The sequence below is a fragment of the Helianthus annuus genome, chromosome 9, assembly GCF_002127325.2.
Source record: "Helianthus annuus cultivar XRQ/B chromosome 9, HanXRQr2.0-SUNRISE, whole genome shotgun sequence".
Lineage (NCBI taxonomy): Eukaryota > Viridiplantae > Streptophyta > Magnoliopsida > Asterales > Asteraceae > Helianthus > Helianthus annuus.
Genome location: NC_035441.2, coordinates 163,418,445 through 163,443,719, shown reverse-complemented (window position 1 = coordinate 163,443,719; position 25,275 = coordinate 163,418,445). Strand labels below are relative to the sequence as shown.

Genomic DNA, 25,275 nt, shown 5'->3' with positions numbered 1-25,275 from the left:
CTTGTTTAAATCGTCTTTTTTTTTTTGAATTTCTTACCTGCAAACATAAAACACCTCAATGTAGACAACTATCGAACCCTAATCGCCTTCTAAAACACAGCAACCAATGTCCAATTGATCTTACGTATATAAAAGGTTGAAAATCTCTTATCTTCATCCATGATTCTCGGTATTTTTGGTATGATTTTTTTCTGATTTCCTCGATGGTTTAGAGAGAGAAAATGAGAGAGAGGGAACTTCGCGTGGATTAAGGAGATGTGATGTGTTGACGGTTATACTTGATTGTTTTAAAACACTGTTAAGACGATTTTGCCCCTCATCATTTAAAACATTCTATTAAATTTAGTTGAATATTACAATCTTGCCATTGATTTGATCTCAACCATTAAACACACCAATCCAATGGACAAGATCGCTTCCTAGACTTTCTAGGAAAAACACACTTTCCGTGCGAACCCTACTCTATATATAAATAATAAATAGTTAAATTCCACCCGCGCGTTGCGGCGGGGACCCAATGACTGCAAAACGCGTGTCAGTAACGGCAAGCAGATATCGAATATCAAAACATAAATAAAAATGTCGTGAAAAGGATAGTAAATCCGTCCTAAAAGAAGCGATTTTAAATAACCTAATATATAATAATATGACCCACACGTCCTACACGTTGGAAATTCGGTTGTTTTCATTTCAGTTATTACAGTGCTAACACGTTAAAATATGGATGAGCTCGATACCGGTAACGGTACCGAAAGTACCGATCCGTAAAATCATCGAAATTTGGTACCGACATCGAAAATGCTCGGTACAATAGGTATGGTATTTGAAGGTAAAAATCAATAAATATAGGTATGGTGCTAGACCGGTGTCAAATCGAAAGTAACGATTCTGAAATGCCAAAAGGTTGGTACCAAATTGGTACCAAAAATGATTTGGTATAGTAAATTTGGTACCGATACGATACCGGTTTGATTACAGGATTTGATACGATTTGCTCATCGATAATCTAAATATCCAAGTTAATTTTACATGCCACATTTCATTCATTACGTAAAAAAAACAAAAAATAATGCAAAATAAGTTGTTGTGTATGGTGCTAGACCGGTGTCGAATCGAAAGTAACGATTCTGAAATGCCAAAAGGTTGGTACCAAAAATGATTTGGTAAGTAAATTTGGTACCGATACGATACCGGTTTGATTACAGGATTTGATATGATTTGCTCATCAATAATCTAAATATCCAAGTTAATTTTACATGCCACATTTCGTTCATTACGTAAAAAAAACAAAAAATAATGCAAAATAAGTTGTTGTGTATATAAAACCTCATTCAAACGAAATACAGTTTACTTAGTGTGTGTATGAAAAGTAATCTAAACTGTGCAATTACTTGCATTGCTACGTTGCTACAGGATTTGATGAGCCCGGTACCAACCGGTACCGAAAATACCGTTACCGAAATCCCAAAAGTGGGTACCGGTACCGAATATACCTGGTACAGTACGGCTTGATACGGTCGGTGTCATACCCCAACCGATGGCGGAATCATCGGGGCGCGGCACTGAGCGAAACAGATTGTCCAGATGTTTCCACAACAACTATTATTACAGATTCAGTTAAATGATACGTCCCATACCGTATCCCAAATAAATAAACAAGTTATCATAGGAAGCAACTAGGCAAATAATTCCGTTCCGACAACTCAGGTTCAATTATTATTACAGACAATTGTTTATTATTTCTAGACTCCCTAGCCTCGATTTCATCACCACGCGCCTAAGCATCCTAGCAACTTAAGCACCTGTCACATACGTTAAAATAAAGTCAATACATAAAATGTAAAGGTGAGCACACAAGTTTGATAATAGCATATAGAGTTCGAATAGTTTATGCATAACCAGGCACGTACATAGAGGAAAACGATGCATGTTAATTATCGACATGGGACCATCGGTACCAACGACTGCGAGTTGACCGTCCGAGACGGTTCGCAATACATGATTACCACCGTAATCCATACAAGTAATTGTCCTTAACAACCCCCTGTAAACGGGTGCTGAGTCCAAACTATAGTACTATGTTGCTAAGGCAGGTAGATAGCACTCCACGTGTAAACATAATAAACAGCATTCATTTAGTCAAGTAGCACATGCAAATGGTCAGCGTTCAAATAGTTTGTGTTTGATTGTGATTTGATAGGTAACGTATGTAACACCCCAAAAGTGCTAAAAGCAAAAATGGATCAAGTATACTCACAGTGATTGATTGTGGATTGAAGGGAGCGCTGAGAGTAGGATTAGCCTGAATAGTTTGATAGCATAACGATAAGTAACGCGGAAAATAAGACATGTGTGAACGGATCGAATGGGCTGGTCGATCGAACGGCAGGTTCGATCGAACGGGCTGTTCGGTCGGCTGGTATGTCCGGTTGGGCAGGCCTGTTCGATCGGCCGGCAGGCTCGATCGGCTGGGCCATTCGAGTGGATTGTTTCTTCCTCTGGTGTGTTTGTGTTTGAGGATTTGAACTTTCGAAGTTTTCGTTGCAGCATTTGAGAACACTGAAGTGTTTCTACCTTTCAAGTCGATCGATCGAACAGTTCATTCGATCGGCTAGCTCACTCGATCGGCTAGGGACTTCAGAATTAGTCCTCAACTGAATGTCACTCGATCGAACAGTCTGTTCGATCGGCTGGCATTCCCTACTACGAACGAGTTGTGAAAACGATTAAGTGTTGAAGTATAGTATTTCATGATGCGAAGAGTAATGTTCACCAAACGCAGTTCGATCGAACATCTCTTCCTCAATACTATGCTTCCTGAAATTTTTAAAAGTGTGGGACCATGTGCTAGCCGATCGGCTGGCCCGATCGATCGGCTGGCATGTCCGATCGGCTGGGCTGTTCGAACAGCCTAGCCGTTCGGCCAGCAAGTCTGACATGGTCGGCCTATAACGAGTTGAACTATGACACCTTCGTTCTTACTCGTCTCTCCGGCTCGGACAGGAATCACCCAAATCCGTCCGTTGAGCAGTTCAGAACGTCGGCTTAGAGTTTAACCCATTGTCGGTGAACCTCGTAGATAGAGCCCGAATCTTGAACCATCCAACCATTGGAATGATCGGTGGGTTGGCTCAGGCTCCGTTTCTACCGTTTTGAAGGCATTGAGTGTAAAAGAGTTGAAAGAAAGTTGGGATTCCGTCTTTCAATTCTTCACAACATGTGGATGTTTAGATCTTTGATAGATCTTAGCTTGTTTATGTGGAAATCGGTTAGATCTAAGCCATTCATAGTTGAATGAGGCCAAAACATGATGTTCTTCAAGAACACCATGATGACATCACCCAAGAACACCTAGATCTTGGTGATTTCACGGTTAGAATTCAAGTTTTGAAAGATAGAAAGGTGTAGAATCAAGTAATGATAAAAAACGTACAAGAATTAGAGTGAAAACTTACCGGGATTGAGAGAAATCTGAGAAAAGATGAAGAATAGGAGCTGGCCGGTCAGAACTTTCCAAAAGTGGAAATGAAGACAAGGACAGCCCTATTTATAGGCTTCCAAAAGAGGAAAGTGGCAGCCGATCGGCCAGGAGCTCCGATCGAGTGGGCTGCTCGATCGGCTGGCAAGATGCTAGCCGATCGGCTGGCCTGTTCGATCAGGATGCTTCCTGTTCGATCCGCGACACACTTTGACTATTTTGCGACGATTTTCGACGTTTCGATTTCGATGGACGCTGATACGAATACGATAGGGTTCCTAGTCAAATTACTTTCAGTCCCAACTACTATATCTAACATACAATCTTCTATAAGTCACGTCTCGATGTCGGTTTCGATTGAGTTCGATTGCCCTTCGAGTTTCGATTCGATTTTCGATTGATTTGCTTGAATACCACACCAAACATAAAGTAAACACGCACAAGTAACACATAAGGCACACACACACGTATAACAATACCACAATTCGCATAATTCGAGTCTCGAGTTCGATGATTGTTAGATCGGTTTGATTACTGATTAGTTAACTTTATCGCATTGTTACTTCCTATCATTCATAGTCGTAGATCGGTTTGCGTTAAAACATTCGATTACTTCGATTCTTGCTGATTACAACACTTACTCCACATAATACAACTAAAACACAAAATAGACTAACTACAGTCAAAGAAAGTCAAAGTTGACTTGGACTTTGACTTTGACTTTGACATTCGAAAACACGGGGTGTTACAGTCGGTACTGGTACGGCACCTGTATTTGAGGGTAAAACCCGATGAATACCTGTACCGAACGGATACGGAAAATACACTCAGTTTCGTAAATTTGATATCGGTACCGGTACCCGATACTATTCATTCATTTCTATTTTTATTACTGTTAATTCATTTCTCTTTTTAATAGGTAAATTATTGACTACTGTTCATTAACTTCGTTTTTTAATATATAGGTAAACTAGTTTTTTCATCCCGCCGCGTTGCGGCTAAATTTTTTTATTATTTAGTCTATGTTTACTTGTGTTTTGAAATCACTACGAGCGTGTTGCGCACGTAACCGTTGACAAGAATAAAAATAAAATGTAGAAAAAAACATGAAAAGATAACCGAAAGAAAATCAACCAAAAAAATTGTATGGTAATGATGTTGTTCGTATGAAACTTGTAGTCAGAGATGAGCAAATGGTATTGGGTACCAGTACCGAATTTCCCAAACCCAAATATCTTAAGTACCAATTCAGTACTGACTTTTGGCGTTCCTGATACCAGTTCGCTACCGGTTTTTACCTTCATATACATGTACCATAACCGGTATTTTTGGTACCAGTGCCAATTCAGTATCGGTTGGCACCGAGCTCATCCCTACCCTTGAAACTAAAGAAAAATCATTAAAAGTTGAAGAAAATAAAAAAAAAAGTTGTCCGATACCGTTGTTATTCGTACGGTGCTCGTGATCAGGGATGAGCAAATGTTACCGAGTAGCAGTACCGAATTTCCTAAACTAAAAGATTTTCAATATCAATTCGGTACCGACTTTCGACGTTTTCTGTACCAAGCTGGTGACGGTTTTTACCTTCATGTACCGATACCAAACCGGAGCGTACCGGTATTTTCGATACCAGTACCGGTTGACACCAAGTTTATCCAGACCCGTGATACAAATTTAAAAATTATCTATACTATATAATAAAAGAAACCATTATGGGGACACTTGTCATCATATTAGGCCATGTCTTATAGATAATTTTTATTTTAGTTTAATCTTTTCTAATTAATTATAAATAATTCTCCTACTAAATATTATTTGGTCTAATTATTACTTTTATATTTATCTATAGTTAATTAATATGATCGGTTCGTGATTTCTATTTTTTCAAATCGTGTTTCTGAAATTTCAAACTTCTATATTATTGTTTCAAAGCTTCTTTGTTTATATATTAAAATATATTAATACACGTGTATTACACAATAATATTTAGTAGAAGAGAATACACTAAATAATAAATATTAATATCAAGAGTAAATTACGATTTTGGCCCTTGTGGTTATATTATTTTTACCCTTTTAGCCAAAAAATAAATCTTTTATCATATGAGCCCTCAACGTTTTTTTTCTAACCTTTTTGGCCCCTAACACTAATCCCATCCCTTCACTTTTAGGGGCCAAAATGGTTAGAAAAAAATACGTTGAGGTCCAAAGGGGTTAGAAAAAAAGACGTTAAGTGCTCAGATGTTAAAAAATTCCTTTTTGGGCTAAAAGAGTAAAAGTGATATAAGCACAGTGGCCAAAGTCGTAATTTACTCTAATATCAAATTAGATAACTAAGTTTGAATTTGAAGTACATAGATAAATATAAAAGTAATAATTAGACCAAATAATATTTAGTAGGAGGATTATTTATAATTAACTAGAAGAGATTAAACTAAAATAAAAATTATCCATAAGACATCGCGTATCAAATAGATTTAACGAAACTCAAAATAAAATTAACTAATATTATTTATCATTTCTACGTTTACAAGTTTTAAATAAAGGGTTAAATTTATTGAGATTTCGTTACATCTGCAAATTTTAAATAAAGGGTTAAATTTACTAAGACTTCGTTAACAATAGAATAATCTATTTATATCAATCTAAATATATATCTATACTATACTATATAATAAAACATTAATGTGTGACGCCTATCATTCATTGTACGCATTTATTTTATGATTTTCTCGCCACACTTTTAAACTTTTCTTATATTAATTAAATAAATGAATAATGAGCCACAGGGAGCAAAACGAAAGTTTACTCTAAATTATAATTTGTTAACTAAGTTTGTATTATAAAGGGTTAAATTTATTGAGACTTCGTTAACAAATTTTGCAACAACAGAATAATCTATATTTTAATCACGAAAACCAAACTTTGTATTAATATATTAAATATTTTTATTTTCACTATGCAAAATTACATTTACTCGACCCATGTAACACATGAGGTTTTTTAAGATATAACCTTTTATTATTTGATATATAAGATTACATTTATTCAATTCGTACAATACACGGGGGGGGGGGGGGGGTTTAAGGATATATATTTTTTATTATTTAGTACAGAAAATTACATTTATTCAAACCGTGTAATGCGCATATTTTTAAAGATGTAAATTTTTTATTGTTTGGTATATAAAATTACATTTATTCAACCCGTGTAATAAATTAGGTTTTTTAAAGATGTATTATTTTATTATTTGGTAAACAATATTACATTTATTCAACCCGTGTAATACACGGGGTTATAACCTAGTTATAATATAAAATGCACTAATGATACCGAACCGGGGCGTACCAGTATCTTCGATACCAGTGCCGGTTGACACCAGACTTATCCAACTTAATATAAAAAGTACTATTCATAAGGTTGTATTACTAATATATAGGATAATTTAAATTTAAATTTATACATAAATATAATATAATATAAGGTTGTTATTGTTTATTACGTTTAATTTTTAATGTATAGGTTTAAATTTATGGATAAATATAATATAATATAAGGTTAAATTTATGGATAAACATAATATAATATAAGGTTGTTACTGTTTATTACGTTTAATTTTAAATGTATAGGTAAATTTTAAATGTATAGGTAAATTTTAAATGTATAGGTAAATAAGGATAATATTTGAGAAACTTAATAACCATTTATGTAAGTTTTGAAGTTTTCACATTATATTTATCGGATCCTATTTGAGAAACTTAATAACCATTTATGTAAGTTTTCACATAATATTTTTCGGATCCTAGAATCCTAAGTTTACTCCGAGTTATCCTAGCATTCATATGGTTTATTAATTTTTGATTCTCTGATTAATTTGTTTCTTCTAATACTTAATAATATTACTTTTACATGTGCGATGATGAAGAAGAAACTGTGGAACATATTTTTTGTTCGTGTATTACGGCCACGACTCTATAGACGTACATAAGTGCCTGGTGTAAGATCCTGAACATGTTTATTTTTTCGTTTAGAGATCTGTTGGAGATACATGAGCACGTCAGATTAGTGGGCCTTCAAAAAGAAGCTTTAAAGGGTATTATAAGAATCGGGTGTTGGAGGATTTGGAGGGCGAGGAATGAAGCCAAATTCAATAATAAAGTTATAAAGATGGAAGAAATTATTTGCGAGATCAAGTCGGTTGGCTTTTATGGTTCAAATGTAGATAAAAAACAAAACCATCTCTTGGGTTGATTGGTGTAATTTTGTAAATATGTAGTCTTCTTGGTTGTGGCTGCCTCGTTTTGAGGTGTTTGTCATTTTAATGAAGTTTACTTTAAAAAAAACTTTTATATAAGTTTATCGTCATGCTTTAATTTTATTTGTATTTTTGATATAAATATAAATATAAATATAAATATAAATATAAATATAATTATAATTTTTTAATAGACTGAGTAATATTAAGTAATAATACATTTCTCTTATATGTTGGGTACGGTTGAGTTAATGATACAATTCATCTATAACAAAATATAGTAAAAAAATTAATTATGACAGTATTTTTGAAATTATAATAAACATTACAAACTATAATTCATAGATTTTTTTTTTCAATTTTATGTTTAAAGTTAGTTCGCATCGTATCTGCAGCTTTACATAAAGTTTTAAAATTATAATCTTATGAAAAAGCTGTATTTTTACCTTTTTCTCAGTGTAATTTACAATTTAAATGTTATGTTGATCAGTTCTGTTTAAACATAATTGAAAACATAAATAACATACCTGTTACAGTAGACAGGCCAGCAGAGAATCCAGTCAGAGATGCAGCCATTGAGTTTGACATACTTGTCAGGATAATCTGGTTTCTCCTTAGGGTGTAAGATTATGATGGTGATCAACCGAAACTAGGGAAGGAATCGGTTATGGAGAGAGAGAGAGAGACGAAATTGATGTTATGAGGGTTGTGTGAATTGTGTAATTATCTAACCCTTAAACTCTCTAATAACCTCCTTATATATACACCCAAAAGGAAACCTAATTAGTTAATAAGGGTAATATGGTCCATCAACAATTACCAACTAATTATTAATAGGTTATTAATATATTTTGATCTATATAATATAAATGATTATAATGACTACAAGATTAAATATAATAATAATTATATTTAATCTCACAGGTTATACATATTAATAATACTTTTATTATTATTATTATTATTATTATTATTATTATTATTATTATTAGAGTTAATTGCCCGAATCGTCCCTGTGGTTTCATGTTTTTTCATGTTTAGTCCCCACCTTTTGGAAATAGCAGGTATGCTCCCTATGTTTGTCATTTTGTTACTCAGATAGTCCCCTGACATTTACTCCGGGGACTATTCGAGTAACAAAATGACAAACCATAGGGAGCATACATGCTATTTCCAAACTAACTCACATCTACTGATCAGGGGACTATCCGAGTAACAAAATAACAAACCATAGGGAGCATACCTGCTATTTTCAAAAGTTGTGGACTAAACATGAAAAAACGTAAAACCGTAGAGACCATCCGGGCAATTAACTCTTATTATTATTATATTATTATTATTATTATTATTATTATTATTATTATTATTAATTTGTTACAATAACAATAACAACAACAGCAATAAAAATAATAATAGTAATAACAAGAAGTGTGTTTATTAAGAGAATCCGTGAGTGTGTTTATTAGTGCACCGCATTCGATATACATATTTTTCAATCTTAAGTAATTAAGAGAATCCGCAATGCAATGCGATTGATAAAAAGGCCATGGTCATAGCAATGAGCAATCACATCCAGGGTGTTTTATCATATGAACGCTGACGGAGAGGGTAAGTGTGTCTCATTCCAATTTCTTTTATTATTTTGTTGATTTCTTTTTATTTTCTAATTATTATACTTTTGTTTTGTATAACTGGTAATATATATGAAAGAATTTTTGAAATTTGTAATTTGTAAGAATACGTAAAGCTTAATTAATATTATTCTTTCAATAATTTGTTTACTTTTTTAAGTTTCAACTTGCAAATGCAAATGCAATTTTACTACACATGCCCGTTATTAATGAATTCCTTACATGGAGAAACAGAGAAACGAAGATAAAATAAGAGACCTATGAAGATATGTAAGAACATCAATTCTAAAAATATATACCGATCAAGAAACACGAAATGAAGTATAAAACATTAAACCTCGCACAAATTGCACCCCAGGCAGGCCCCAAGTGAGAAAAGAGAAAATTATGGGGAATGTGGGAGTGGGGACCTGAAGAAAGGTTGTGGGGTTACAAGTTGCAAGTTTTCTGTTCATTATTAAATATTAAATTATTACCCTATTAGTCTATTATTACCCTATACATTACCCTATACATTAAATTTTGAAGTTAATGAACAGTAAAATGAACAAATAGTATTGGGTACCGGTATTGGTACCCGCTTTTATCAAATAGGGTGTCTTTTCGGTATCGGTTCGGCACCGGTATTCACCGATTTTTATCCTTAAATACCGGTGTTGTACCAGTACCGAATCGTACCAGGTATATTCGATACTGGTACATACTTTTGGGGATTTCGGTAACAGTACTTTCGGTACCGGTTGGTACCGAGCTCATCAAATCCTGTAGCAACATAGCAATGCAAGTAATTGCACAGTTTAGATTACTTTTCATGCACACAGTAAGTAAACTGTATTTCGTTTGAATGAGGTTTTATATACATAACTTATTTGCTTTATTTTTTTTGTCTTTTTTGAATGAATTGTAGCATGTAAAATTAACTTGGATATTTAGATTATTGATGAGCAAATCGTATCAAATCCAACCGGTATCGTGTCGGTACCAAATTTACTATACCAAATCATTTTCAGTACCAATTTGGTACCCACCTTTTGGTGTTTTCAGAATTGTTACTTTCGGTTCGACACCGGTCTAGCACCATACCTGTATTTATTGATTTTTACCTTCAAATACCATACCGTATTGTACCGAGCATTTTCGGTGCCGGTACCTGATTTTGATAATTTTCCGGATCGGTACTTTCGGTGTCGTTACAGGTACCGAGTTCATCCATATTTTAACATGCTAGCACCGTAATAACTAAATTGAAAACTACCGAATTTCCAACGTCTAGGACGTGTGGGTCATATTATTATATATTGGGTTATTTAAAATCGTTTTCTTTAGGACGAAGTGACCATCCTTACGTCATCTTTATTTATGTTTTGTTATTCGGTATTTGCTGCTGATACGTGTTTTGCAGACATTGGGTCCCCGCCGCAACGCGCGGGCGGAAAATCAACTAGTTTTATTAAATTTCAAAACCTAAAATTTTATTTTAATTATATAACTTTTTCTAATACTATATAATTATTCATTTTATTTTTTGTTTTTAATTACGTAATATTTACACATTACACATAATTTGGTATAATGTGAAATACTAAATAACTTATTAAGGTTGTTGTTATCAAGAGTTAATTACGTAATATTTAAACATAATTTGGGAAATCATTTTATGGATTTGATGGTAATAAATATACGTGAGTATATATGTGACAGTATATATGTGACTTTAATAGTTTGTGATAGGGATGGTAATAAGTCGGGTATGGGTTGGGTATGGCTAATCTAATATCCATATCCGGTTGTAAAATCTTGTTCCATACCCGATTCATTAGCTGTCGGGTATTGGGCATACCCACGGGCATACCCGTTGGGATTTTCATGTATTTTTTTACTTCCCTTTATAATTTTATGTTTTAAAAATCTATATAATATATTAAATTATGATAAATAACACACATATCATCATCACTGTAATAATATTTGATATATTTAAAAATATAAACATATTATAATATTAGTCTCAAAAATAATTTTGTATTTCATATCATATAAATATGAATTGTGCCATCAAAATATATACTTAAAATGAAAAGCTCAACTTTCAAATAATAAAGCTACAATAATAAAATATTACTAAACTATAGTTAAAGGAAAATAAATATAAAACTTAAAACTTCTCGGGGATATATTTCGGGTAAACGGGTATATAGATTCGGTTAATTGGGTCGGGTATCATCTAACCCCATGCCCGTGAAATATATTTTTTCTATACCCATTCTCGGCACATTACCCGTCAGGTATCGGTTATACCCGTCCCAAATTCTTCGGATTTTGGATATACGTGTCGGACTCGAGTATTTTTCCCATACTTACTTTTTGAAACAGTAAAATTCAGTTTTATTATTTTGACCATCTGTGTGAACAAGAAGGCTTACCTTAATATTAAATTATCTTAATATATAATGGGCTTGTAGAGTTGTAGTATTAAACGGCTACACCAACTGGACTATTAATTTGTTTGATCGGTGATTCATGGGCTTTGAAATTTAAAATATAACCAAAACCAATTTCTGCGAATTTCTATTTCACGGTCTACTTCCAAATTCAACGTTCAATTCAATCAAATTATTGGTAGAACTCCTATGTTTAATCTTCTTCACATGTCACAATATCACAAAAAACTCATGTTACATATGTGATATATGGTTTTACACAACAAGAGTTGAACACAAAATCAACAAAGGGAAATTTCAATAGTCGGTCGTCTACACTCGATGTAGACATATGGTTCTTGGTAGCAAGGTCTTTGTTTTTAGTAAAAACGTTTTTATAACTTTTTTTTTTTCTGAAATTATTTAATTAATTCGTGATTGATTAGTTGAAAGAGGCAAACAACAGAGGTGAGTAGACAAATATATAACAAATTTTGAATTGATATATATTGTTTGGTTTCCCTATGAAGTATGTAACGTATGAAGTGTATGAAATCTCTAGGTCATCGATAAAAAGGTGGATGGGATTTTATTTAAGTAAATTACATAATCAATCTTTGTAACTTCCAACAAGGTATTTTAGGGTCTGTTTGCTAACATCTAAATGGTTAAGTACTAAACCAGTAAGAGACCTGAACTATTAAGTACTGAACCAGTAAGAGGTCTGAATTATTAAGAGCATGTATAATACTTAACCGTTCGGAGGAAAATGTTTGACAAACTCATCTTAGAGGTCTTAACTATTCAGACTCTGTATAATGCTTAACCATTCAGAGGCAAATGTCTAAACCATTCAGACATCTGCTCGTGAAACAAACAGTCTGAACCATTAGGGGACTCGGGGCGGTCCGTTATGGCCCCCCGAGCACGCGTGATGAATGCCTAGCACACCGCCGCCGCTATAAGAAGCACGCGTTATATTATAAACGCGTTTTGTGTATAACGCGTTGAAGATTCAAAATTTCGAACGATGGATTATAACCGTTGGGGGCTTAAACCGTTGGGAGGGAGTGATAGAATACCCATCACTAGTGATTCCACCCCTAGTCCATTTCTATCACTAGTGATGGAAATATGGTTGATGACATGGCATTTCCTGATTGGATAGTGGGAGTGATGGAATCCATCACTAGTGATTCCACCCCTAGTCCCCTTAGTACTGAACCAGTAAGAGGTATGAACTATTAAGAGCCTCATTAAGAGGTAAACAAACAACCCCTTAGTTGTTTTAGACATTAAACATTGTTTTTTTTTTTAATTAAAAGTTGGTATTATACCTTAAACATGTTACAAACCTACAGAAAGTGGACATGTGACTTTTCAAAGCTATGCCCCAAACATTTTGTGCTTATTAAACCATAGGAACTATTTGGGTGTGTGTATGTATATATATTATGAATATATATATCTAGTTATTTATTTATATAATATCAAATTGCAACATAAACATGCATTATGAGTTGTACAATGTGCAAATTTGGAAGTTCTTTTGTTTATTGGGCTAGGTGTGAGGTGAGTACCTATTTCGTCCGTTGCAATATGCGGGTCCTAGATCGAGTTAGTTATTATTTTCAACGTTTAACGTTTATGGCTAATTTCTTCGAATTAACACGTCGCAACGGGCGTGCGTGGTTCAACGATTTCACGTCTGTTTTTTGTTCGGTGATATTTTTTACTTTTTTTTTAATTTTATTTTTACGAGTTCTTCTAATGTTGGTGGTCATTGTCAGTGGTGTGGCATTAGTGCTGCTTGTCACGATTTTTAGAACGTATTGAACCTATTAAGTTATTACTAATAATTTGTTTCGAGTTTACCACTATACCCCTTTGGTTGACATTATGGTATTTTATGACTTTTTACACTTTGTAGGAAAAATGAACTTTGTAACAAACTCCCACCCTATATTATATATAGATTACGATGAACCTGTCAAACAGGAAAAAAATAGACGCGGGTTCATCGTAACGCGCGAGTCCTAGATCAACTTAGTTATTTTATTCTATGTTTCACGTTTCGTTTTAATTTCTTCGCATTAACACGCCGCAACTTCAGTGTCGTTTGTCGCTGACAGTAGTGTGACATTAGTGTTCGCCCCCGCCGCAACGCGGGGGTGCTTAATACTAGTTGGAATTAATTAATAGCTATAGCTATTCTTATCTTTTACAAAATTAAAATCAAAAGTATGAAACGACAAGACAAGTCTTTTATTCCAAGAAGTTCCATAAAAAATGTCGTCACCTTACATTTACAAGTTTGTCAAAACAAGCGATCGAACTTTCAGTTCAACTCGACATGCGTAACGCTACAAACAAACAAAAGAACAAAAAAATATACACAAGAACATCCCCACAAAGAATCTAATATACATTCAAATGATAACCCCTAAAACAAACCGAAAAAATAAGTTGTTTGGGTCGATACCAATATCAAAGAATGTCCAATCGATGCTGATTAGTTCAAAGCTCGATCAGAAGCTTCTGTTTTGGTATTTTTTTATTGCTTATGGGCCGTCTTGAGTCTTGACCTCTTCAAATGCTCTTTCTTTGTGATGATATTCGGCTGCTTTGACTTGTCTATAATCGCATTAAAGATTGGAACCAAATACCAACCTATAGAAGTACATAATATTGTGAAAGAACGTCCGAAAAACATCAAGAACACCAAGATCAAGATCACAAACAACGGTAGATAATACGAGGGTTTCCACCATTCTCCAAACTTTCTTTTACACTGATCAACCGATGGTTTCGTGTAATCTTCTTCCGCTTCATTACCACCACTTTTCGCTTTAACAAAAGCATCATTCTTTGGAAGATCGAGTTCTTTAGTACTTGGCAAACTCATGTCATCATGTTTTCTTTGATCGCGAAACTTGACTACAATGGGTTGTACTTCATTGGGGCCACTAAAAATGAACTTAACCATGGAGACATCTTCAGCCCCTTTTTGTGTCAAAATCTTTTGCCTTTTCTTGTCAAGATCCGCTAAAAGCGCCTCAAACTTGTCTAGACCACGATCCGAATATGGGTTTGTGGCGTTTTTACCCCTTCGGCTACCGAAAATCTGTCGTCTTCTTGTTGGTTTTTTCGGAGTAGATGGCCAAAGCACATCGTAGTCATCTTCTTCTTGCTGGCTACGAAAAGAGCCACAAATGAAGGACATGTTTCTTGTTCTTTCAAACTTAAAGTGTGTGTGTGTGTGTTGTGTTGAGAGGTTTTAATGTGTGTGAAATCAATGTGTGTGTTGTTTTTACAAATCTGAAAATCAAAGTGGTGTGGAAGGAATGATAAAGTATATAAATGGTTGTATTGAAGACTAAATCCAACTCTAGAAATAGTCAAAGGTGCCAAGTTTTGACTTTTTGAAGTTGATAGATCATGGAGGAGAAGCTTTGGTGAACCTTCTGAAACTGAATAATATAAATAAACATGTTACTTGGTTTACTTCAACTACTTATCCAAATAGATTAATAAGTTTCACTCTCCCCCTCGTATTTTCGTCACATCACTATTATACATACACAAAAAAAAGATAAAATACCTCAATTATAATTCAATTTTAATAGCAATTTAAAGTGATTTGTATTTATATTAATTATTATTCGTGTTTCTATATAAATCATCTAATTTTAAAAGTAACTTTTGGTTGTAAGAAAAAAAATAAAATTGTAATCGTGAAAACTAAACTAAGATTGCGCTGAATCGATTAACTATGTTGGTCTGGTTGGTTACACACATTTACAAAATCTTGCTAGCTTGAACGAACAATAACACCACCATTATATTGGTAATTTCTGTAGATGCACCCCTTCCAAATGAACCATAGCCCAATATGTTAAGCCTAATTCACGTAAATCCAAACTTAGCAAACCAAGTTGGAGGTATCACAAGGCATATATATAAATAGATCCCTCCTCCTAACATAAACCAAGTTGTTTTGCTCCACAAACTCTCTCTACATATCATTCTTATACACGCATATATACGTCAATGGTTTTAAATCAGTACTGACTTAAGCATCAAAAGGTGGTCCAGAGACTTTGGTCCCTGACCCCTTCTAATGAGTTCTTAGTGGTTTAGCAAACCTGGATCGAGATAGAAAAGACGAGGCCTGACAAGTTTGTCTTCTCCACGCATGTAGCAGTGCATTCTGTGGAAGTTAATCACCCGAATCAAGCCTGATCGGAATTGATTCTTCAGTTTTTCAAATTAATTCTGAATGTATCACATCAATAATTTGTATATCTCTTCATAAAAAAATCATACTATAAAGATCTAAATAATAATTGGAGTTAAGTGTCATTTACTTTGTTCACTTTTGCCATTTCATGACAAATTTCAAATAATTGTATAAAGTTACTATATAAACTGGCATATAAGAGGACCCGGGGTGGTCCGTGTTCGGCCACCCATCACGCGTGATGGGCTATATGTACACCGCCGCCACCAATTTTTTAACGCGTTATATTATTAACGCGTCATATGTATCACGCGTTGAAAATCAAAAATCCGACCGTTTCAATGATGACCGTTGAAAGCAACGGTAACTTTAATAAAAAAAAAAAATCCATTTTATCTATATATATACTCACATTTTAACCATTTTTTCATACACCAAACTCTATCTTTTAACCATTTTAAACCCATTTCACCCAATTTTTTATATCTTTCTCAAATGGAATTCCCTACCGATTCGACGTTTCCGATGTCTAGCGATTCCGAGTCGTCTTCCGACAACGACACGCTAAACTATTTTGTGTCGGTGTATAACGAGCTTGATGCCGAGTCGTCCCGCCCAAAGAAGAAGATGGTCGGCCGTGATCGTATACGTGCCAACAAGATATCCATTTACAATTGCGTAACGAAGAAACTCACTTTCGGTTGAGATACGATTTAATCGAACTAGTAGGTTCTCTAGGTTTGGAGTTTCCAGATTCGGACGAGGAGTAGTTTTTTTTTTTTTTTAAATTGTATGTTCCTAGTATGTTAAATTCGAGGAGTAGGGTTTTTTTTTTTTTTTTTTTAAATTGTATGTTCCTAGTATGTTAAATTGAACTAGTATGTTTTAAAATTAGTGAAATTTTTAATTTAGTGTTTTATTTTTATTTTCTAATTTAAAAATGAAAATTAAAAAAATTGGGAGGGAGTGATAGAATTCCATCACTAGTGATTCCACCCCTAGTCCATTTCTATCACTAGTGATGGAAATATGGTTGATGACATGGCATTAGTTGATTGGATAGTGGGAGTGATGGAATCCATCACTAGTGATTCCACCCCTAGTCCCCTAAGACAAGTTATTTGAAGTTAACTAGAATATCTTAAGTAAAAATACATTTTTCTAATAGCAAATTTTATTTGCACTTCTTGCGAGACATGAACCCATGATCTTCCTAGTTTAGGTGTTTTGAGGAGCTTTGCTTCTCTCATTGAACCACCAACTCCAATTTTAAGTGAAAATATTATTGTATCTTAGCCTCTTAGGCATCAGTCATCACTTGTTCACATGATTTGGATATTTAAGTGTAGCATATATTATCCTTTTGATTTTAAATCTCATATAAATATTTTTTATATTTTAATTTAGATTTGAAAAGATTTGATGACTAATGGTGTATCCATCCGGATTTGAATAAGTCAACCCGGTCATAAACGTGTATCCCGGGTAATCCCCAGAGCATCAAAGCTACATTAATTGCTGAGCTTATTACTTGGAAGCATTATTAAAGCTCTTCTTGATAGTATGAAGGTTGTTGAGAATTCGAAGGAATCAGATGAACCTCAACAATAGCATGAATATTGGATTTTTGTGAATTAATTATGATTTTACAATGATCAGCGATCTGCATTGTATTACATAAGTTTTACAACTTACCAAGCTCTGCAAGCTTTTTGGTCATAAGACAAATAGAAAGAGTTTCTTAAGAAACATTCGAAGAATTTACATGATGATAATGTGTCCTTTTCACTTATGACGTGTAGTGGAGAAACAAAATATTTTAGAAACGACTATTACATCAAACTATTTTTATGTAATTAAATTCTTATTTCGAAAGTTCTTGCAAGATAGTCAAATCTTGGGAAATGAAAAATTAAAAATTGACAACCTAAAGTTAAAAAATAATATGACAAAATAAATATTTAATTATAATTATAAAATCCACGACACATGATTTTTACAATCAAAACAAGATCATTAAAACAACAAATTTAGTAAAAAGCCATCAAAGTCAAATCAAGGCTAAAGATGCGAGAATTTGAGTCTCACAGCCAAGACAAACAACATATAGAGTTTGTCAATTTTTTTTAATGGCAAAGGTTATATAACTCCTACTCCTAAACTATACCAACAAATATTAAATTATATCCATGTTAGGATTTGAACCCTTGTCTTTTACTTCAAGAGGCAAGAGCCTCTACCACCCAGCTATATAAGTTTGTGAGTTTCTTAACCTCAAAACATACAAAGTTATGTTCGTTTATAGTTGGGTTCTAGCTAGTTTGCTTTCATATAGTTGGTCAAAATACGATATTGCCAATTTTTGGATAAGCTTCGTATTGATTTATATGCTCAACGTCAAATTAGGTAACATGCTTACTTTCTCTTTACCCTAAACCGTATAATATAACAAAAACAATCTAGTGTTTTTTTTCTCTTTTCTTTCATTTTTCTCACCCGTCTCTCCATCGGTGTTCACCGATCTTCTAGTTCTCACAAATATTTTCTTTCACTGATCTAACCATAGAGCGGATGGTGACCCTCACCATCTATCAGAAAATGATGATTTTTGGTTGATTTCTTGTTCCACGTTTGGGTTAACAATTATCATGAGTTGCAAATTTATTTTCTGAATGTTTTTCTAACATACGTTATGAGAAAAACGGACGGGTGTATTATTAAGATTTGCGCACAAGATATTTGTGTTTCTTTTTGTGAGAACAGTAACAAACATTGTTATATCATTTGATTGTTGTTTTCTTTAAATAATTGTTTGTAAATCTTAATATGATTTTCAATTTATAGAGGTAAAAGTCAAGCAATAAAGATAGATATGAGCGACTTTGAAATTTGAATACGTGCATAATAAAACATGCATAGTTGTAACATATTAATTAAACCTACAATTTTAAAGTAGTCTAGAAAAGGGTATTGACTTCTTGACCTGCAAGCAAATGAGCAATCATGAGAACGTGTTGACCAATCAAGGAATAAGGAAGGGATAGCCGGTCTTATTTGTATAAAACCATTCTCATCTTGTAATAGGGGCAAACTACAGGGTCATAAGAGTTATTTATTTGAATGAACGCGTGGGTGGCTTAGTTGTGGTTTGATTTGGTCAATAACTGCTAACCAGATAATAGTAGAGGGGTGTGTATATAAATATTATTTATCTTCAAGTCTCCCTCCCCATATCGTCATACTCATCCCAATTTTCCGTTCCTTCACGTAATCGTATGTCTGGTCTTCGTCTTTAATCATCTGCTATAGGTACACGTGGTGTACAACGGGGATGTAAATCTATATAATATTATAATTAAATTATTAATCTATATTGCATAACCTCAACCTTGTATTAGGTTAGTATTGATGACAAAACGTTTTCATACATGAGCAAACCTTGACAGGTGATTGTGAGATCATGTATTTTTACAGTTAGGATGACTAACTATTTTGAGGGTCTAAAAGTAAGTAAAAACTACATGTATTTGACATATAATAGTAAAAAACATAGTACAACCATATATTCATCATCAAGCATCTATGTTGTTGCCAATAACTATTCATGTCATGCAAAAATGTCTCAAACATATACATTAGTTCTGAAGGAAAATGACAAACTGAACCTATAAACATGGCCGTCTTTGAGAATTCGATCCACACCTATCTCTCCCCACCCTACCCAAGTCACCCGCCCAAGCTCTTTCTAACCCGGATTGGAAAAGTGCCATGCTCGACGAGTTTTGAGCACTTATTGAAAAAAGACAACCCGGATTGGAAAAGTGCCATGCTCGACGAGTTTTGAGCACTTATTGAAAAAAGACGTGGTAAACCGGTATGAATATTGTTCGAAGTATGTGGATCTTTAGACATAAAAAGCGTGCTGATGGATCACTTGAACGGTACATAGCTCGTCTTTTGTGTGACGGCTGGTTTCAATAGGTAGGTGTTGATTGTGGCTAGACTTTTAGTCAGGTAGGAAAACCGGCCACCATACAGACCGTTTTAAGCATTGCCATTTTCAAGTCATGGCCAATTCACCAACTTGATGTTAAAAACGCCTTTTTTCGTGACAATCTTGGTGAAACCATATACATGCATCAACCTATGGGGTTTCGGAATCCAAACTACCCGGATCATGTGTCTTTATTGAAAAAGTCACTATATGGCCTTAAACAAGCATTGAGGCTTGGTATCAATGGTTCGCGGACATTGCTACTATTGGTTTTCGTCACCGCCAATGTGACCACTCATTGTTCATCTTCAAAGAAGGTAATCACTTGGCTTTCATACTCTTATATGGAGGTGACATTCTTCTTGTACTTTTACAGATGCCTTGCGAACCAAGTTGATGTCCCTTCTTTCTAATGAATTTGCAATGAAAGACTTGGTTCCGATTAGTTACATTCTTGGTTTATCGTTGCTCACTACCACAAGTCCCTATCTCTCTTGCAAGAGAAATATGCCATGGAAATCCTTGAAAGAGCAGGTTTAGCCGATTGTAACCCAGCTGCCACTCCGGTTGACACTCAAAAAAAAAAAAAAAAAAAAAAATTAGCCAGTAATGTACTCCTTTGGAGGATATCATTGAATACCGATGACTCGTTAAGGCCTTACAATACTTGACGTTCACGCGACCCGATATGTTATATGTCGTTCTGCAGGTTACATATGCATGCTCTCAAATGAATACTACGCTACATCAAAGGCACTATTTCTTTTGGGCTTCATCTTCATGAATCCTCCCTCACTTCATTATTCTCTTACACAGAAGCGGATTGGGGTGGTTGTCTCGACACAAGACGCTCGAGTCTTCAAAAAGACAACCTACCTTATCTAGATCTAGTGCCGAAGTGGAGTACAGAGGTGTCGCAAACATCGTCTTAGAAGTATGTTGGTTACAAAATTTACTTCTCGAATTACACCATCCTCCTACTCATCATATACTTATTTATTGCGATAATGTTAGTACTATTTATTTCACGGGAAATCCCGTTCAACATCAACGTACTAAACATATCGAGATGGACATACATTTTGTCCGTGAAAAAGTGGCCAAATGTCCGGTATGCGTTCTTCATGTACCGTCTTGCCACCGGATAGCCAACACATATACCAAAGGGTTGCCTAAGATCATGTTTGAAGATTTCAGATCCAATCTCAACGTTTGCGAACCTCCCTTTTCGACTGCTGGGGAGTATTAGAAGATATGTAGAATATTTTGTATTTGTTATAAATATTGTGTCAAATATAGATTAGTCAACACAATGTAAATTATATATAGAGTTGAGAGATGGAATAACAATCAAGGATCATTTTCGCTACTTTCATTTCATATAGGAAGACTAATCAAATAAGCCATAATTAGGCCAACAAAGTAACACCAAGATGTTAAGTCGTCAGTGAAGCTCGCCCTAAAATGAAAAGCCAACAGATAATTGTTTACGTGGCTAGGTTTTTGAAGAAGCAGGTACCTATACGGGTCTGTACTTCAACCATGAAGTTGAATCATGATCACATCTCGTCTTCTTTGTCTCGTTTTAGGCCTACAAAACCATAAACACGTTAGAAGGGGTCAACGACCGAAGTCTCTGGACCACCTTCCAATGCTCAAGTCAGTACTGGATTCAAAACCGTTGACGTATACGTGCAAGAATAATATGATAGTATGCAGAGAGCGTTTTAGAGTTAGAAACAACCTGTAGAATATTTGATAGAAATCCTCTATTTATAGTTGGTGATCATTAGAGTTTTCTCTCTGAGAGTTGTATTTGAATTAGGATCCTTTTCCATAAAATAGGAGATTTGGTTAATCAATGAGAATCTCCACATTCTTTGGAGATTCTTTTATTTATTGATATAATTATATACCATATTTTATTATGTTAGTTGTGAGGCAACCGGTTTTAATGGGTGTTAACCAGTTTGACTTGGCTAAACCGGGTCATACCTCATCATGTCCCCCCCAGTCTGGTATTTGTGACATCTTGGAAAAATAGGTACTTTCCTGATTCGATTTCCTCGAACCCTGACTACACTTGTACTCGTTAGGATTTAGACATATGATTTATGTGTAATTTATGTGTTTAGAAGTGTGATTTACGTGTTTACAAACATTATACTGACACCCAACTCATAAAACACGAAACCTGAAACATGTGTTATATTATTTTGACCAAACTCACTTGAACAAACCCAACCCCGAACCCAAACCCATTTCGTGATCCTCTACCCTCAGCCCAAGAGAACTAAACCCAAACCGCCCCCTTTACACCCGTGACCCACTAACCACCGACCCACTCCCATCTTGGCGCAACTCCCCTCTATTTTTCCTATAACCAGTGGCGGACCTAGAAATTATTTGCTGGGGGTGCGGATGAGGTGTTCAACCATATTTTCAAGGGGTGCGGTCGGGTTTTTTGCCTAAAATATACACTAAATTTTTTTTTCAAGGGGTGCGGCCGCCCACCCTGGCCAAAGGGTAGGTCCGCCCCTGCCTATAACCGTACATGATGTGTGTGTATGATAGATGCATGCAACTAAACCAAACCCGAATCTCCTCACACGCACTACAACCTCTATCTCTCTCTCTCACTACTCTCTTTCACTCTCGGTTCTCTCTTTCTCCGCATTCAAGTCCGACCGGCAAGCACCAAGACCCGATTAGGTACCTTGTTATGTTTCTTGATGTATTATGTGTTTACAACATGGGTATGCATGTGCGTAGGGCCATGGATGGCTGTAATAGATTCATGTGACATGCTTTTCCTTAGGATTAGAAATTATTGGCTAAACGTGATAGATGCGATTATGTGTGGATCCTTAGTATGTTTATATGTGGTGTTTTGATAAGATTACACATGGTGCATGCTTATAATTTTGTGTGTATATATATATAGATTGGTAAAATGAGAACCGTATCGAGTTATGAGAACCAAACGAACTCTTGTGAGCCCTTCACTAAGATGTGTTGATGGCTGTTACTGATTTTGATTTTGATTATGTCATGTGACTTTAATGATTTTTGAATAAAAAACCATTCAAGTATATGTAAGGGCAAATTTATCATTTTGCAACCCACACTTTTTAAGCTTACATGTTGTCCCATCAACCCTATCAAATACTTGTGTACACATCATTAAAATCCCACAAAAACTCTGATTAAATAATTGTAATTATGTTTTTCATACATGTAAAACATATTGTTTGATGCAAAAATTACATGTATAAAATAAAAAAGAGAAAAATGCTCGGAATGTCCCTGTGGTTTGCTCACTTTTCACCTTTAGTCCCTAACTTTCGAAAATTACAACTATAGTCCCCAATTTTTGCAATTTCATTCTCGGATAGTCCCTGGCGTGGATGGGGGTTAGTTTTCTCTGTTAACCTGGGGTAAAATGACAAAAATATCCTCCCTATTAAAAACACTAATAAATTAAATATTAAAAAAGTACATGTGACCCACAGTCTACCACCCAACCCCACCCCCACCCTTTTTCCTCTTTCTCTCTTAACAAAACCACCGCCTCCACCAGTTCTCTCATTCACCATTAACCATCACCTCAAAACCTGCAACACCTTTTTCCACCGCCCACCACCTCAAACCTGCAACTCCTCGTTTCCACCGGCCACCACCTCAAACTAGCAACACCCACATTTTTCGACAATCGGTTGAGCCACGAAGAAAACCTGCAACTTTTTTGATATACTGGCAGTGCACGGTTTTCCGAGGATTTTATGGGTATGGTTTTATTGTTCGTTTTTTTCCAGCGGTGGTTTTATGGTCGTTTTTCCGGCGATTTTGATGTTTCGATGATAATGGCGAGAATGAAATGAGAGTTAGCTTTCACATTCGAAGCTCGATCTAAGTTCAGTTGCTTCACCGGAATCAAGCGGCTCATTAAACAAATATGTTGTGAATTTCAAAAGATTCGCGAACCGAAATGACTGAAAATTTCTTAGATCTGAAAAAAGATCTTGCCGGAAACAATGGCCGATTTGTATATCGAACGGCTGATACTTGAGGAACTGGTAAGCGAAACAATATGTGGAGTGAAGTTTCTTACCAGGTTTGAGTATATAAGTCAATGTGTAGAACTCGAACTGTGCATGTATGAATGTATCTATCTGATGCACATGGAGATCTTTTTTTACTTTGATACTTTATTAGAATTTTAATCAAGAATTGCAATTGGAGTGAAGTTTATTACTAGGTCGACGTTATAAGTTAATATGTGGAATTGTGAGTGAATGAAGGTGTCTGTGATGCACATGGAGATCTTGATGGTGGTGGTGAAGAAAGATGAAGTGGGTGTGGTGGGTCTCACATTAATTTTAAAGAGTAAATTACAAAAATCGTCCTTTATGTTAACACTAAATTGCAAAGTGTGTTCTTTGTCTTCAAAAACTACAAAAAACGTACTTGATGTTTGCAAATCCCTTCACGTTATGTCCTTTATCACTAACTTAGTTATTTTTCATTGTTAATTCAGGGTAGATTGGTAATTTTACTCGTTTATTTAAAATATATTAATAAATAAAACAAAAAAAATGCAACCCTTTCAATTTCATTCCCCCCCCCTCCCCAATAAAGTTGTTTCCAGCTTTACCCATCACCCTTTGTCCACTCCACTATAACTCCAATTCCACCTTCAGCTAACCCTAATTTCGACACACGATACACCCCTTTTAATTTCTTTTTCAATTCAACCAATTTGGGGATACTCAAAACCCAATTCAATTCACTCTATATTCTCTATTCATCGAACATAAATCTTGAATCATCATATCTTCTTGAAGAATGTTGCTTTTTGTTCTAAAATCTTTCAACCAAATCCCTTCTTTTCTTCCGAATTCTTTCGTGTCTGTAAATTGATAATATTATTCGTTCAAGATCGGAATTATGGGTGGTGAAAGCAAATGGAGGAAGATGAAGCTCGCTCTGGGCTAAACATGTGTCTTTATCTTCCAAAAACCACCAACGACGATGAATCTGTGAACTCACGTGCCGCCTAGGGTTTCGGATGTTCGTCGTTTGATGCCTACTACTCCGACTCCGTCGTCCTCCGGTCTCCAGGTGGGTGGTAGTAGGGGGAGGTGTTGATGGCTGTGTGTAACGCCCTTCTCATTTATATAAGAACTAGAAATTAACCTCCCGCGCGTTGCGGCGCGGGCTACGAAGGCTGAAACACGGACGACACACGTTATAACGTA

The 25,275-nt window shown here is 35.0% G+C and overlaps 1 protein-coding gene across 1 annotated transcript; it reads right to left on the bottom strand.

The window, feature by feature from the left end:
* Nucleotides 1–14,027: 14,027 nt before the first annotated feature.
* On the bottom strand, nt 14,028–15,139 carry LOC110879356. Its single transcript, XM_022127805.2, has one exon. The coding sequence runs from the start codon at nt 15,004–15,006 to the stop codon at nt 14,338–14,340; it is 669 nt and encodes a 222-aa protein (XP_021983497.1). The 5' UTR covers nt 15,007–15,139; the 3' UTR covers nt 14,028–14,337.
* Nucleotides 15,140–25,275: the final 10,136 nt, after the last annotated feature.

Excerpts from the sequence above, each read along its gene's own strand:
- LOC110879356 (XM_022127805.2), bottom strand. The coding sequence starts at position 15,006 with ATGTCCTTCATTTGTGGCTCTTTTCGTAGCCAGCAAGAAGAAGATGAC.